This window comes from Zeus faber (assembly GCF_960531495.2).
Source record: "Zeus faber genome assembly, chromosome: 13".
In the NCBI taxonomy this organism is placed as follows: Eukaryota; Metazoa; Chordata; class Actinopteri; order Zeiformes; family Zeidae; genus Zeus; species Zeus faber.
In genome coordinates, this window is record NC_137198.1 from 18,253,129 (window position 1) to 18,270,710 (window position 17,582).

Consider the following 17,582-nt stretch of genomic DNA (forward strand, 5'->3'; position numbering starts at 1 on the left):
AACACACGACTCAGTGTTAGGAGGAGGAAAAAAAACCCAAAACTGACTGAGAACGCCTTGAAAATTTTAATGAATCAAAGTCCAGCGCCTTACTAGTACACGTGGGTGCACCTAAAGGGGTAGTACAGATACAAGCGCTTACTTTTTGGCGCTGTCATTTGAAATTAATAAGTATTATTATTATTATTATTATTTAAAGGAACGAGAACTGAATTCCCTCTTTGCGATTGTGGTTGCCATGGAGTTGTGCGGTGCCAGGGGTAAATTGGGGGCATTTTGCATGCTTGGACACAGGTTGCTATGAGCCGGTCAGGTATGACCATCTGGGAGAACAAAGCCAAATCCTGGGGGCATTCTTTAATAACCTCCCGTCTCATTAGCAGCGTGGAGTGCCTATTGATTGCACTGTGAGAGAAAGGAAGAGAGGGAGAGACAGACTGTAGAAAGAAAGAAAAGAGTACCGTGAAACAGAGAGACAAATAAAAAAATTGAGAAGAGCGCGAAAGCGAGAGGGAGAAGGGCTGCGACCTGGGTCTGTGATCCACGGGAGGTGGCGTGGATTATGGAAGGCAGGGCGAGTTAAGGACACACAAAGGAAAGGAGTGAACAGAACAGAGGGGACAAGATGCCGCTGCCTTCAACACTTAAGACTCGTGGCCTTTAAAGTGCAATCCTCGCTCGCGTAGAGGCCGGTTCATTAGTGGACTGGAGTAGCTCTATAATAACACACAGGGCTTCAATATTTGGCCCAGCTAATTGTACACAGACCTTCTGGTTGGAGAGAAAAAAACAAAAAAACAAAACAAAGCTTGTAAGCTGAAATAACTCTGTTGATAGCCCAGTGGTTCTTAATGTGAGGTCCGGGGACCCCCAGGGTCCTTCAAGAGGTTCTAGGGGGTCTCCAGAAAAATAATGTAGTTAATCTTCACCATTATTTCATTTACAAGATGTTAGCATCATTAGAGAATTTAAATGATTACCGTTTTGATCCACTGTTACATGTTATCTCCCAAATATAGTATAGACAGGTATGGAAGTTTGGACTAAATCGTATCCAACAATAACAACCTTCTCACATTATTATCGAATCAAATGGCGTCTGTGGCCTAAAGCGTATCTGGAGGTCCCGCATTTGTTCTGAAAGCTCTCACCACTGCCTAGAATCCAAGTTCTTCAACTCCCTCAAGAGCTTGGAGTTTTTCTTCAGTAGGTGGAAGCTTTTCCTGTAACCAGGAAAAAAGAAAACTGGTTCAAAAGAGAAAAACTGCAATGCAAAACATAATTTGGCACCTCTGACAGCACGCAGAGGTACGGCCAAGATAAGTAAATTCTCTGTTATTAAATGGAAAAAAAAAAAGAAATCCAAACTTAAATTTGATATTGCTTTTGAGATAAATAGAGTCAAGGACAGGCACAGGTGCCGACGGCAATCTCCTACTGGTCTCGTACGTGTTGCACCTTCACCATTAAGAGGTGTGAGCTTTTAATTTACGGGAAAGCACTGCAAGGATGTGACACACTGAGGAGGACCTAAGTGAAAACAGCTGGGCACTTTTACCCTGTGGAGAAGAGATTACCAGACTCTAGGCTCCAGCCTGCTTTTAACAGCTTTCCTTTCTCTCCCTTCACAGGGAGCTTGAGTAACAAGCTGGGTCACTCTGACAATTAGGCGAGAGAAAGAGATATACAATAGTTATATTAACAGATTGCAGAGGCTGGTCTTGGGACATTTTTTTCTCTACTTTATTACTTCGACCTTACTGGCCAAGTTAGATGGAGGGGCCTACTGGTCAGAGCTTGTTCTATTAGGGTAAGACATGGACACAATTTTCACAACCAGATTTCAAAGGGTAAATTTGCAGATTTCAGCAAGAAAATGGCGACTGGATCATCTGAAGTTTAACACTCCAGACTCCAGACTGGATTTCATTGGTTTTAAACATCAGGTATCACAGAGTCTTTTCTCGTTGGTGAATCCAAGTAATTACAGGTAAGCATCACTTTTAAAAAGATAAAAATAGGTAAACCTTTATTTAAATGGTCTTGCTACGCAAGCCTAATCTGAGATATACCTGCGGTCCCAGGAGTTCATGCCGAGGTCATTAAGCAGCAGCCTGCAGAAGTAGAATGGAGCTTTGGGCTCCTGGCGAACGGGTTCCTTTTGGCAGGCGGCCCGGCTGCTTATATCCGCGTCCCACCTCCTCACCTGCTCCTTCTCCTGCTTCACCTGACGGAAAATGGCGTCCAAGATGGCCCCCTCCTGCTCCAGGTTCATGCCATAGGGTGAGGGGGCGGGCTGGTTGAGCCTCAGCTGTGGCTGGGGCAGGCACTCTGGGCTGCTGTGGCCCAGATCCTCTAGCAGCTGGTCCAGAACATCCATCTCTTCCTCCTCCTCCTCCTCCTTCTCCTTCTCCTCACAGCAGCTGGAGGGGGATTTTGTGATGGGGCTGTGGTAGTCCGAGGATCCCTTTGTTGGGGAGGAGGGCTGCTTCCTACTGAGAGGGCGATCCATGCCACAAAAGCCCCCGGCACCACCGGGTTCTTCCGGTGTGGTACGGTAGAGGACTGCGCCATCCCACGAGTACTTTCCCGAGATGTCGCGGATAATGATGCGTACCTGGGAGGAGGGGTGCGGGGGCTGCCCTACGGCGGGGGTCTCGGCTGGGATCTGGAGGTAGGACACCAGGGTGTTGTCGTTGAAGACGAAAAGCTGCAGGTTGGGGCTCTTGAAGACCTCGGAGGACAGCTCGGACGACTCCACGTATGGGTTGTCGTGGTTCTCGCTCACCAGGCTGTGCAGCAGGGCGGGGCCGCCACTCAGTGGGTGGTGGCCCAGGTGGTTGACGAGGTGCGTCATGACCATCCGCGCCGTCAGGGGAATGAGCTCCATGTTGCGTCGTTTCTTTTCTAGAAGAAAGATTGCATTAGATGGTAGTTCTAAAAGTTGATCTGTGTTATGGATCTAATGCGGTCACAATCAAGCAACTCATGAAGCTGTCATTTACAATAGATCAACTCTGACATTGAGGGGCCTTTTTCCCCCCAATAGCCTTATGTTCAAGTGTAGACATGCTATCATCCTTCCAAGCCCTTCCTATACAAAGCCAAATCTCATTTATAATAGATGTACTTTATTCATTTTCTACAATGGGTCGGCCAGCACACCTCTAAGGTAGCATCTAATCATGGGAGACAACTTTGAAAAGCCCATTGAGTCTCCTTACAATGGGAGAGCGCTGAGATTGGCCAAGTGCTAATGAGAACTACCGTCTTTACAGGCTCCTGAATAGGGTACTACTTAGCGAGACACATTTATGTAAATGCAGAGGTTTTTACTCGCAAGTGAAAGGCATGCCGTGCTTTATTCGGCAGTGCTGCGGGAAAAAACAAGAATATGTGCTCCTGCATTGTGACACTACTATCAATACCATCATCGCCCATCAAAGTGGAGAAAAAAAAAAAACATTTTTATCTAAACCCCAGTAATGGGTCCTCTCTCTGGGGCTTAGCACTAATGTGAACATTCCATTCCCTGTGCTGCTTGATTTCCTTTTCATACTTTTAATAAGATATTGACATTTAATGGAGAGCCTCCAAATGGATGGGCCACTTAGAGGTTGCATTTTCCCTGTAATCTCGTTTGGATTTTTCGGATATATATGCCTCTGTGGTCTGTGAGAGGTCCAGTGTGATGCCCAAATGGACACATGTGTGAATGTGTAAACAGGCATTGCCATGTGACAATGAACTCTGAATGTGACAGCCCATTTTAAACACACTTTCTCGAATCCCACGTGGTCTCTCACACACGCAGCCTCGGTATACAGAGCGAAGGCCACACATGTATTCAGTTTTCCAGTCCCATCATTTGTGTGTATGCTCGGGAGCCAATCTTGAACACAGCAGGTATTAAATGTGGCGTCAGGCTGAATATTAAAGCCGGCGCTGAATGCGGAGATATCAGGGCCAGGTGTTCTTACCCTCGGCTACGGTGAGCAGGTTGCCAAAGTCGGAGGCGTTGGTGTGGGAGGGCGTGGGCTCGGAGCTCTTGACCTGACCCAACATAAGGAAGGGATCGTAGTCGGTGGAAAGGTCCGACAGACTGAGGAGGTAGTGGCTCTGCTGGGTGTGCAGATTGGAACCAGACACGCAGCAGTGAAGCACCTGCGAAAAGACAAAACACAAAGAACGGCTGTGACTCAAATCACAGATGAACCGTCCGATCTTTGGCTTTTTCCATTGATGGGCTGGTGCTGGACTGGTGCTGAGAACTCAACTTTTACGTATGTGCCATATTTAGTATGTCAGGTTGTCAGCAGGTATCAGAGAGTGAAATGTAATACTTTTAAGACCCTTTTAGGAGTAATTCAGAAGAATTGAGGACTGACTTTTGGACAAATCATCCCAAGTAATCACCAAGTACTGTTTGTTAAGTATGGCAGTAAGTACTATAAAACTGGTACAGGGAAGGAGTAGGTATTAGGTACAGACAGGATAGGTCATGAACTAGATGATTCTATTACCTGTTGTATAAGAGTTTTTTTTTTAGGACAGATAGCAGGTAAGGGTTAGGAACTGGAGGAAATCTAACTGTTGTCCTTCCAACAGAACTTCAAGTACAAGGATTGCATGTATTTCTCTGCACAGGTGAGTATGGCAACTAAGTATAATGCGAGTTGGGTTCATCTAGAACAAGTACAGTGGAATGCAAAACTTTACTTTGCTATAAAAACCCATTCATCGCAACGACTCAGATTGTCAACCTGGTGGAAATTCAACAAACTCATTGGTAACTCTCCATCTCCAAACAAATTCACTCCAATTTGGCACAACCCAGATTTTCTGGTTAAAAACAAACCAATCATCTTCAGGTCTTGGAAAGAACAAGGAATTACTCATCTGGAAAACATTTTTGAAGACGATTTACTTATATCTTTTCCAACCCTGACCCAAAAGGTATAATATCGGTGGTCGCAGTTTCCTTCAACCGCAACAGTCTCTAAAAGTAAAGATCGAATTAACAAATATCATCATGCAACTACCTCCGATGATTGAACATCTTACTCATACAGGCAATTAAAAAAAAAAAAAAATCCCTTTTCCAGGATATACAAAATCATATTAAAAAGAGAGGACACTTTCTTGACACTGTCTTTACCAACCACTGAATGTGAAAGAGACCTTGCGGTTTCCACCGATATCAACTTCTGAAAGCTTACTTGCAATAACATGTTTTCTATGACCGGCAATTCTAAAATGCAACTCATCCAGTATAAGATTTTGCACAGAGTACATATCAACCAACACAAAATGTTTGAAATGGGATTCCTGGATAAAGATGCTTGCTTTCATTGTTCCCTCAGTACCAGATATGATTACTTTCATGCCATCTGACTCAGACCCATCTGTCCAGACAGGGGATCACAGAATTCCAGTTTCCCCATCTATATGTCTGCTCAGTGACCTCTCCTCAGCTGACCCACGACCCAAACACAAGCAAACTATTTTGATCGCCTTATCAATCGCCAAGAAAATAATATTACTCAATCGGAAAAACAGAGATAATCTCACCCCATCCCAATGGTTACATTTATTAATAGAATGGAAAGATTATTGACAATAACAAAAAAACAGGTTACTTTTATCATTGACATAACTCCATCCAACAATACTTGAATCTTCCGAAGTCGGGGCGATGTCGTGCTGTTTTGGGGCATGTAGGAGGTCCGGGGGGTGGCATCTACTCATGTCTCTGGCTTGAGCTGGCTGGCCGGTCTCCGGGGGTGGGGCAAAGATGTGCCCGCGGCTGGCTTCCATGTGTTGGTTTGGGGCCGTGGTTGCGGGTTTGGGACTCGGACCCTGGGCGGGGGATACGGATTGCGTGGTTGGGTCTTGGCCCTGTGGTCGGTGGTCCCTTTTGTCAGGGGGCGGGGCTTCTGTATCCTGTGTGGGGGCTGGCCCACCATGCCGGGGCTGGTTGGATGTTCGTCTGGGTCCTGGGACCCAGGCGGGGACTTATGCCTGACCAGGTGTGCTCGGTGGGGGCTCCCTATGTAGACTCCATCGGGGAGAGGGGGGGGGGGGAGACACTCCCGCTGCTGGGACAAGGTCATGTCCGGGATGGGGTCATGGCATGGCGCTCGGGGCTTTCCTGCGGTTGTGGAGTATCTATACGGCTGCGGGACTCAAGAGTGGCTTCGGGGCTTTTTTCCGCTGCTTGGAAGCGCTACGATATAATTCCAACCTCATACACCAGAACTAATTGGGACAAGTCCTGTGCACTCACCGGTGGACACATCACACACATCGTCCGCCCCTGAACACCCTCCTGATTACATCCTTCTCCTTTTCTCCCTCCTTCACTGCCATAGCAATCACAGGAAGAGGCCACGTGCCAAATTGCTGTTCCGGTTTTCCTGGACTGGACAGCTGTTTTGTCGATAGATGTTGTCGTCTAATGTTCCTATGTTCATGTTTTTCGAAATACATGTTGTTTGTGTCTATGTTTGTCTCTCACCCATGTTGATTCTCCCCCTCTTGTAGTAGTAATGATGATTGGTTGTTTATAGACCAAACATGGTAAGATTTTTCTCCAAAGAGTGGGATTGGTGGTGGTTCTCTGTAACAAACAAAAAGCTGTGCTCTTGTCATCCCACAGGTCAACCACAGGACAGAGTTATTTCAGCAGTTCTTGATGATTAAAGATTGAATAAAGAGTTGCATTGCAGGTTGAGAAGTTGAACTCCACTTGCAGACTAACTCTGTCCTAGATGCAATGGCAAACAAATACTCTGTGTTGTATGCCCAGCACGCTGACAGCACAGGTTGACAAAAAAAAAAAAAAAAAAAGGAATGCAAAAGTTTGGGAACCGCAGGTAGCAATGCATGTTCCAATGAATATCTAAGTGAACGGAAGCCACTCTTGATCTGTAAACTGTAGCAAGTTTAAGATAGAAAGAAGCATTAACAAAAGTCCAGTATTAGGTTTAGTGGTAGGCTGAGGGTTTTACAATCAGAGACGCGGCTGACGCAGAATAACTTGACAGTAAAGAAATACATGGAGAAATAAAAGCAGACAAATTTTATGCTGAAATGAAGACCAACTCATTCGAAAAATGTAAGCCTGTTTAACGACTTTTAAGGCCCAACATCAGTAATACGGAAATTTTGAGATTTTAAAAGGACCTGCAGACACCCTGATCTGTGGACGCACATCACACAAGACTACACAGCAGTGACTCCCAAGACGAGCCTTGGCGGAAGACGGAAGATGAACTGATGGTCCATTTTCATCTTAAGCCAGCGTAGCCAAAGAGGGAGAGGATCTTTATTGCCGCTAATCCATTTCTCCTGTGATGTGCGAGTGTATCGATCTGCATAACAGATGGCGTGGCATCCGTTGGCAGGGTGAGATAAGGCGCACTGGGGCAGTTGATTACAGCCATTGGACAGGTTTACACTGTTTGATTTAATTAAGACTTTATCCTTGTGCTTAGCTTCCACCACAAACATGCTCTCTCAGCCGCACACTACACACACTCCTACATACAGTGCAATCTGTCAGGAAACAAGGTGTGTGTGTGTGTGTGTGTGTGTGTTTGGCAAGCTGCACAAGATGGCACAGAATGGAGGCTTGCATATTCCGGGGCCTCTCATTCAAAGTAGAGCAACTTAGTTGAAGGCGTGCAAAGGCTAATCCCATTGGAGACAAACACACACATTTGGCCAAGAAACACACGGGGAGGAAAGGCTGGCCCCGTCATCTGAAACAGTATTGTGCGCGGCGATGTCGACAGTATGCGGACGGATTTTTCCATGGAAGCCTGCGAGTGCACTGGGGAGGGATTAGAACCTTGATGCTGAAAAGAGCTGAACCAAACAGCTGTCATGCAAAAGCCCCAAAGGAGGGGCAGAGGGGGAGGGATGGAGAGTGAGTGAGGTGGAGAAAGTGAGCGAGAGAGAGGTGGGTAGAGAGCGAGCGGGGGAAAAAAGAGAGAGAGGGAGGGAACGCCCTTGGCCGTGCTTGACAACTAAGTGGCTGTACCTCGCATAGCAACAGTTCCTGGAAGGTAATACACAGTGGAACAAACATACTGTAGTTGGAGGGGCACATGTGTAGAGATGGGTATGCTTGTGCACACACATCAAATATTAAAGAGAAAGGCAAATCAAGTTACACACACACACACACACACACACACACACACACACACACACACACACACACACACACACACACACACACACACACACACACACACATACACACACATACACACACACACACAGAGATGGAGTGCAGCTCCGGTGAACCAATAGGGTCCAGAGCAATCTTGCTTTTTTCCAGAGAGCCGCCTCCTGCTGTTAGTCAGTAAACACACAGAACACACACATTTTAACAGTTGCATTTGTCCAAGATGTCCAAGATGAACTCCCGGCAAAATGTATTGACGAATGCGTGGCCCAGTTAAAATGAGTTAATTCTCGTAAAAATAAAATAAATAAATAAATCGGAAAGGTGACGTGTTTTTGGGTAAAATTGTTAATAATGCACACTCAGCGTGCACTGCAAATGAACAAGTGGTTTAATTTTCCCTGAAACATTTTGACAAATGAAGGCTTCGATATCAGATACATTTTTTTATTACAGTAGTGACTGTAAAAACAGCAGCCAGCCTACATGTGTGGATGTGTTGAATATTTGGGGAGGAGGTGGGGGGCTTTATACAGCATTGACACTTTCACACCTTCTAACCCCTTGCATAATATATTTTTCCCAATTAAAACCAGAGGGGTCCTTTGTGTGGCATCAGACGACCAATCACACTAATTGTCTTTTTGTCATGGCAGCTGCAGTCGCTCCCATATTAAGACATATTCAATTCAAATCTCTGGGACAAGCATTTATAGCCTCAGCTTATCAAGTCCACAAAGGGCTCCGTTTGAATAATTTGACCATTTCTTATCGGGGGTGACATCCTCACAAAGGTCTGCCGTTGACCGCATCTGCCCAGGCAGGCGACGCAGAATAATACTTCATTCATTTAAGCCTTAAGCTGGAGCCTCTTCCTCAGCACGGAGCCGTAAAACAAGAGGTTAAAGGACCTGACAGCGCAAATAAATACGCGGAAATAAAATAAAGACGCATGCTCGTTTGTTGTAAATGACGGCGTTTTAAATATTCGCTCCTGGGTCGGCAGATCCTGAAGGATATTTTAGAATTATGACCGCCCTATCGGCCATCGAAAGCGGCCACTGTGACACTAAATGGGGCGTATTCATGGGGTCACCGTGGAGGTGAGGCTAATTATTTTTGACAAGCTCTCGGATGTTGGGGAGCCGGGGGGATGGGGTGTCAACGCCGAGGCGGCTGTGTCTGGCGGTCGGGCCGCCCCACCCACCCTGTACACGTAGTCCAGCAGAGGGGCCTTGTGGGACGCCGGGTCCTCCAGCACAGGCATGGTGATGGGCTCCAGCAGCAGGCTGAGCGGCACGGCCATGCACCAGTCCAGCAGGCACAGCAGCAAGGACACCATCAGCTAACAGACGGGAAGAGACATCAAACAGTGCAGCGTTGAGTAAGAGAGAGAGAGCCAGATGGGAGAGAGCAATGACGGAACAAAGATAGAAGGGAAAACTAAGTGGCCGGAGGAGAAGTGGGGTAAAAAAAATAACTCTTCACAGGATTTATTGACAGGACTAGGAGCAGTCGGATTAAATTAATCGGGGAAGATGAGAGATATGAGAAAGAAAGAAAGACAGAATGAAAGAAAGAGAGAGAGAGAAAAAAGGCATGCCGAGAGAGAGTCTACTGAAGTGCAAGTGAGCAAAAGCTTGACTAAATAGAGCCGCTCTAGTGTAAAATTCCTCTGCAAATGCACCATTGCGCCTTGAAAGAGGAAGGTCCTTTAGATCTCAGCCATTTCATGCTCCTTCTATTTCCACAATGTACCTTTTTGTCTGCCTCCACCGTCGAGTGCTCTGCGCTCGGCAACAGAAAGGCTATTGTGGCCACAAAGATCTGTGTGCGGGGACAAAAGAGAGAGAGAGAGACATGGATGACACACCGGGATTCTTCAGGTGCCCCGTGTGCCGCCGCACAATGGACCGGATGCTCGAGGCATCCCTCAGCGTGCGCATGTAAAGCATATATGTGTGCGGGCGTGTGGCAGAGCTCATGTCGGGTTTCATTGAGTCTTATTAATTGCTCTCTTTTCAAATTAAGATCTTTTTTGGGGGGCATTTTTTATGTTCTCATTCCAGATTGAGTTCAGAGCTGAAAAACATTTTCTGTCTTTTTATGATCCTAAACCTTGGCACGGTGTGGCACGGTGGCGCAGTGCATTGCACTGCTGCCTCACAGCAAGAAGGTCCTGGGTTCGATTCCCGCCTGGGGTGCTGTTGGCACCGTGCTCCGGCGGGTTATCTCCCAAATAGGAGCCTTTCTGTGTGGAGTTTGCATGTTCTCCCCGTGCTCACATGGGGTTTCCTCCGCCTCACGTCAGTAAGGACCCCCACCAAAAACATGCACCCATCCTCGTCTGACCAGCGATGGACATTTATCCCCTGGTCCCCGGGCGCGTCCACGTATGCTGCCCACTGCTCCTGGCTGTGCCCCCGGAGGAAGGACAACCCAGGATGGGTCAAAAGCAGAGAATCCATTTCACCGGCCACCATCAAAGCATGTGTGTGTGTGTGCAAGCATGTGTTATAGTGTGGTGTGTTGCGTGATGAATAAAGACTGTTTCTTTCTTTCTTTCTTCAAAAATGGATTCATTAGAGCCGTGGCTTTTAACTTGAAGGAGACTGATGACGATGTGCCTGCATGTATAGACAACCATACACACACACACACACGGTTTACTGTAAAAAATCATTTTCTATAGGTCCAATGTTTGGGTTTTTCCCAATTACTGGAAACATGACACGCACCTTTTCCAGCTTGTTCGTGAGGCTTTGTAGTATTGCTCAAGCCTCTGGGATGCCTATGATGGCCTGAGTGGATAATTATACAAGCGTGCCGTCTAATTTCTTACATCATTAAGCTTGCTGATTCTTCATGTTGATCCAGTTTTGTTTTCTGAATGGCTAAATGAGCACTTTTAGCTTGAAGAGCCATCTAACTCATTTGCAAATGATTGTTGATTCCATCACTGAACCTAAGACTGTTTCTAGCCAGCATGCTCAGACATCATTTCAGTCTGTGATTGTTCAATTTAGTTTGTTAAAAGCCAAGTGGGGGGGTCATTCTAGGTGGGGTATCTCTCTTGTTGTTGAGACAAATATGTTCATTTTGAAAATGACCAGGCTAAAGGTAAAGTCGCAAAACTAGCGAGCTAGGTGCTAGACAGACTATGCAGAATAAAGCTGCAATTTTCAACCGGTGGGCAACAGCCCACTAGTGGTCCATGAGGGTACTGCAGGTGGGTCGCCGAATCAGTGGGGAAACTTGACGATTTGAATAGTTCCACATGCTTTTTGAGGTGTTTTCCTCAGATCCAGTAGTTTTCTGTCAAATGATGAAAATAACCCAAGTGAAAAGCCCGAACCACTTTTTATTTTATCTTTGCCCCGTAACTACGTTATAACGCATCTGTTGCAATTTCACCGACATCTAATACTGTTTTTACACCAAAATTAGCATGTATAGGCAGGTTTTTTCTTTAACATGGGTAAACTTGCTAAAAATAGGCAATTATGCCGTTCAGATTGCCAGTAGACGAGTATGCCTTTATTTTTTTCCTTTCTCGTGTGTCACATTCGACGTTGCAAATGCGCTGGAGCAAATAACAAAAAAACGGTGAAAGCACAATGGAGTATCCATGCTCCCACGGCAGCACCCAATGCGTGGGCCTGGTCCTTCGGTGTCCTTCCTTTTATTTTCGGGGCCGATACCGATTATTAGTAATCAAGGAGGCCGATAACAGATATTTGTGCCCAATATAAATTTGCAGTACAAAAAGTCAATTTTAGTGTCAAAATTTACAGTAACACAAAACTTCCTCTACATGCTTTTAAACATGGAATTATTTCAAGACGGAATGCAACAGAAACACAGCGGAATGCAATTTATGCAACGTGAGCATTTTGAGGGGTTGCGGAGTCCCTGGAGCTTGCATGATGGCACCACCATGTAATCCATGGATCACAACATTTGCCGCCTGCTACCACGCCGTGACGGTGCGACATACATAAGGTGAGGCAAAGAGCCAGAGGAGCTCATTTTATTTATTTATTTATCGGCAATCATATCAGATAAAATAACGGATCCAATTACCGGCCAGGCAGATAATCAGTCGACCCCTAGTGTGTGTCCTACCTCAATGATCTTTTTGGGCAGAGTGGGCTCCAACCTCTGGAGGTGTTTCCAGTGGGAAATCAGCAGCTGAAACACATCACCAGCTACCTGGGCCACTGCCTTGTTCCCGAACTACACACACACACACACACACAGACAGAGAGAGAGGGTGCATAGTGAACAATACTGAAGACAAAGCGCTCTGCTATCTGAGCAGGCCCAACAAACAGGTATCAATTTTCACATATGAAGAGGAAAAAAAAAAAATCTGCCTGGCTTCTGCATTTTGACCTATTTTTTTTTTTCATCCCAAAAAGAAAAAATACTCGAAGAAAAGAGCGCAACCTCAATCACTTTATTATCAGTAGCAGCGTTTTTTCAAAATCCCCCACTACAGTACCTCCAGAGTAGTGTAGTGTGTGATGCTGTCACACTGTGATCTTTTTTTAAATTTACATACATTTTCATGAATTATTTTCCACACTTTTGACACTTGTTGATTGTAGAGAATTTTTCATCTTAACCTCATATTTCTATCTGTAGTTGATGTCACATTGGAAATTCAGAAACTTATTTTTAGTGGTAAGTTGTGTAGAGAAAACGTCACAAAACTAAATAAACAGAGCCGTCCATCATGGCTAGCTCAACAACGGAAGCAAAAGTTTAGAAGCATTTTGCCTTGTAACAAAAGTTCCAAGAGTCCTTTTCTTCCGAATTGCGTCTTCACTCGCTGTGCGGATAATCAGCATAATTTCTTTTCCACTTCAGACTTGGCCTCATTCTCTCCGAACTCATTTGCAGGGGGACTTCAGGAGTTGTTGACAATTTTATGTCAAATGTGGATTTCTTCGGTCATTTGAAAAAAAAAAAAAAAAAAAATCTTGGAGGAGAAATAGAATTTCCCATTTCTTCCGATTGAATGCCTCTCAACATGTAACAAGGGCGGACAATGTGGGGAGTGCAGAAATGGCCAAACACAAAAAGAAGCACTGCGAGTTCAGCACCTGCTTTTAGAAAAGAGACTCTCAGCACCACTCTCCCCCCTGCACCCCCCCCCACCCTGCTATACCCTCTATTTTGGGGCTGTGTGCGAGTCGGTGTGTCAAGTTGTGCAGGGGAGTGATTACTGCTCCATTAGATGAGGGGGGGAGGGGTTGCTAGAGCAGGAAGCTCAGAGATTTAGCTGCTTAAATTGGCCCACATCGACTGAGAGCGAGTGGCCTGGAAATTACGCTACAAACCCAAACCCTTTTCCGACCGCCGAAAAAAAAAAAAAAAAAAAAGGGGAAAAAACCCTGCTTTCTCTTGTTCTCTGCATCTCCTCATTCGCAGAGGAGAAAAGAGGACAAAAAAATACCCCCCCCCCCCAAAAAAAAAACAACCAAAAAAAAACAAAACACGTGGGTCGCATCTGCGAGCGGGCATTTCTCGCACACTCCATCACCATCTCGCCGCTCTCGCAAGCGGGCCGAAATTGTTCCGCCGTCCTTTTGTGTAATCAACTGTCATTTCGCTTTGAGCTAAACACCGCGCCGCTCATGTGTCTGGGGTGGGAAAATGGGCGGAAAAGAAAAAAAAAAAAGACATAAAAAAAAAAAAAAAGCCGCGCAATGAAGCCCTGTGTTACTCCATTCGGTTGCCTTGGCTGCTTCAGGCTGTTTCAGGAAACGTGAGCCACGGGACGGGAGGAGTGCTCAGCGGATGACAGGAAACCAAAAAAAAAAAACAGCACTGTGAATGCAATCCAATATAGAGCGGGTGCAGGTATTGGAGAGTAAAATGTAATACTTTTAAGAATTTTCAAAGACAAATTGTCATGAAATTGAAGACCTTTTTGAGGGCTCGAATCAATTTAGTATTGCAGGAAAGTCCGATATATTTAGCACAGGGGAGAGGTAAGCACTAGGTAGGAACAGGAATGAGTCCAGATGAGTTTATGAAAGCTTTCCTTTAGCTCAGATTGCAAGTGAAGTGATAGGTCTTTTACCAACTGGAATAAGCCTAACCACTACTTTTTTCCTACCAAACCTCCGACAGCTAAGGACAAGGATTTTCTTGGCTTTCTCTCCACAGGGTAGTGCGTAAAGAACAGCTGAGCAAAAGGTTAGTATGAGGGCAAGTATCAGGTTCAGTGGTAGGCTTCGGGTGTTAGTTCATCTACAAATGTTTATTTGTATAAATCAGACAAGAGCCAAGGCCTCATGAATCAACATTTAAAACATGTTTTTACATTTTTTTTGCTGAAAATTCCACTGAGATTATGCATTCTAGCCATTCTAACATGCCTCTAAACCACCCTGTTTCAGGACCAGGTTCCGTTGGATTACTGCAGTCCATAAACATTGACCGATTTCACCTGATCAGTCCACCAAAATCTGTTTCTGAACAGGCCAGAAATAAGAAATCCATTCCAGAGTCTTTACTCATATTAGATCTAAAGGGCCTCATTCAAAAGTTTGTTCAGACTTTCGTGGCCGTGTTTCAAGCTTATGTCACTGTACGCAGGGATTTTTTCTTTCATGTGAACGTCTGGAAATAAAATAAAACAGAATAAATATAATAAAATACATACATCTACAATAAAAAGACACAATTGTAGATTAGCTTAAGCCAAAATATTATATTTTACAATATGTCCACTTGAGAAATTTCATTGAAAATCGAATCAAAAAATAGTAACCTTAAAATAGAAAGTCAAATCGGATCATGGATTTGGAGAATTGTGACACCCCTGCTTATCTACCATTTTTTTTTTTTTTTTTTTTAAGAATCACACAGCAGAATTGTTTTTTAAATATTTACATTTCCATCATCTGTAGTTTCTTCACAGACAGTTGCTATTAATTACTCTTGCTTTTAAAATATTTGTGCTGGTGAGTAGGCCAACAGAGCAGTTCCCAGCAGCACTTGATATTCTCCAGACATCGGTGGAGTTTCTCAGATGGGGGGCAGTTCTAATTCTATTGTGGGCCCTGTAACGTACGAAGGGACCAAAAATCTGAACGGATTGTTTCAGGACATTGTTTCTGACAAAGGTTGCCCACAAAAAAAACTGGATGGTTTGTCAGATGTCATAGTTTGTGTGTTACAGTAGGCCCATCAGAGGCACCTGTCAAGGGGTGGGATATATGAGGCAGCAAGTGAACAGTCAGTTCTTGAAGTAGATGTGTTGGAAGCAGGAAAAATGGGCAAGCGTAAGGATCTGAGCGACTTTGACAAGGGCCAAATTGTGATGGCTAGACGACTGGGTCAGAGCATCTCCAAAACGCCAGGTCTTGTGGGGTGTTCCCGGTATGCAGTGGTTAGTATCTACCTAAAGTGGTTCAATGAAAGACAACCTGTGAACCAGTGACAGGGTCATGGCCGCCCAAGGCTCATTAAAGCACGTTGGGAGCGAAGTCTTGCCCCCACCTTGCACCTTACAGGACTTAAAGGATCTGCTGCTAACGTCTTGGTGCCAGATACCACAGGACACCTTCAGGTCTTGTGGAGTCCATGCCTGAGCGAGTCAGAGCCGTTGCGGCAGCACCAGGGGGCGCTACACAATATTAGTGGTGGTTTTAATGTTATGGCTGATCTTACATCGACAATTTTATGGCTGATTATGGCTGAGATACCACAAATAAATAAACAAACAAACAAATACATAAATAAATAAATACATACATAAATAAATAAATATATATATAGACACACACACACACACACACACACACACACACACACACACACACACACACACACACACACACACACACACACACACACACACACACACACACACACACACATATTGTATTTCATTTTTGTTACAGGAGGAGGATATGAAATATAAACACAATAATCATTACTAAGTTATCAGCTCGGCAGAGCTGTGTTTGTGTCCGGACAACCCTTATTTATTATTCATCATTGAAATGTTATCCCTGTGCATTTTTGTAAGCTTCTATCTGTATTCTGCTGTTATTGTTATGCACACTGCCAAAAAAAAAATAGAAGAAAAGAGAAAAGTACCACCCCCTGTCGGTTATCGCAATACCGTGGTTATACGTTGCTTTCCAACACGGTAAGAAAAAAATTCATACCATCACAGCCCAATGCACAAGCACTGAAAAAGTGAGTTTTTCATAATAGGTCCCCTTGAAGACCATGTCATTGAGCCCTTATATTTAGCTACCTTCAGCGTTACTCCCAGGACGTTGATGGCATCCTTCACCTGGTGGTGGATGTTCTTCTGCGTCAGCTCCTCACACACCCACAGGCCCAGACTGCACACCGCTATGCACCTGGTCCAAAGCACACGTCGTAGCGTGAGACAAACGCAGAAATGTTCATGTCAAATGCTCATGGCAGTGAAGCCGGTCGTACCTGGCACTTTCACAGGGTTCGTTCCTCGCCGTCTTCAACAGGATGTTGACCAGGTAATCCTGACGAGAGACAACGGAACACCATTTTTCTTCTAGAGATCAATTGTTACAGGTTTTCACTCTTCTGATATTAAAATAGAAACTGGGACTAATGACGAATGAGACATTCCGCTGGATCCCGCAAACCTCGCGCACCTTGATGTCCTCGTTGCCCACAATGATGTCGTCGGAGCCGGACACGGTCTGCAGTAGTGGAATCTGGAGGTAGAGGTTTGGGAAACACACTAGGGAGCCCAGGAGCGTCTGAGCCTCCATCCTGGGAGCCTGGTGGAGAGGAGCAAAACAACAACGTGATATCATTAATTTGCTAATGCTGCGCGAAAAAACAGCCCGCTTCCAGGAAAAACACATGAGCTCACTGCCCAGGGGGAGGAGGAGGGGAGGAAGAAAGCGTCGCAGGGATCGAGCAAAACTGATTTGTGTGTTTATTCATGATTCTGCTGAGAGATGTTTTATGTAAAAGCTAAGTGATCAGGCCCTGAGTGCTGCTTCAATCACCTTGCTCGGAGACCTACATCTGTGCTGGGAGGGCTTTTTTTCTTTTGAAGATACGCAGCTGTCTTTTTCTTCTTTTTATTCTTTCCATACATTTTGTACACAATTCACCAGCCACTGCATGTTAATTCTTTGAGCAATGAATACCTGACATATAGTCGTGGCCCAGGTCTCTAGATGGACAGCATCACTTGTAATGTGATGGAGAAATTAGTCCAGGTCCCTCGCTTACACCTGATTGATATATATACACTTCACTGTATGACAATGCATATGATATGAAAAAGTTAACCGCCTTGAATGCGGTTAGAACAAATTTTTCAGTTCTAACCGCTTAAAAAACAACAACAAAAAATTAAAAA

General features: G+C 45.0%; 1 protein-coding gene across 1 annotated transcript in view; it reads right to left on the reverse strand.

Moving 5' to 3' along the window:
* ralgapa2 (Ral GTPase activating protein catalytic subunit alpha 2) overlaps positions 1-17,582 on the reverse strand; it is a gene marked incomplete at its 5' end in the record, with an annotated part of 107,153 nt that overhangs the window by 31,483 nt on the left and 58,088 nt on the right. Inside the window, 9 exons of the mRNA XM_080012977.1 lie at positions 1,152-1,223; positions 2,073-2,907; positions 3,981-4,164; positions 9,402-9,539; positions 9,953-10,021; positions 12,320-12,430; positions 16,476-16,584; positions 16,667-16,725; positions 16,861-16,989. Of these exons, the coding sequence (XP_079869103.1) occupies positions 1,152-1,223; positions 2,073-2,907; positions 3,981-4,164; positions 9,402-9,539; positions 9,953-10,021; positions 12,320-12,430; positions 16,476-16,584; positions 16,667-16,725; positions 16,861-16,989 (1,706 nt within the window). The remainder of the gene's footprint in view (positions 1-1,151; positions 1,224-2,072; positions 2,908-3,980; positions 4,165-9,401; positions 9,540-9,952; positions 10,022-12,319; positions 12,431-16,475; positions 16,585-16,666; positions 16,726-16,860; positions 16,990-17,582) is intronic.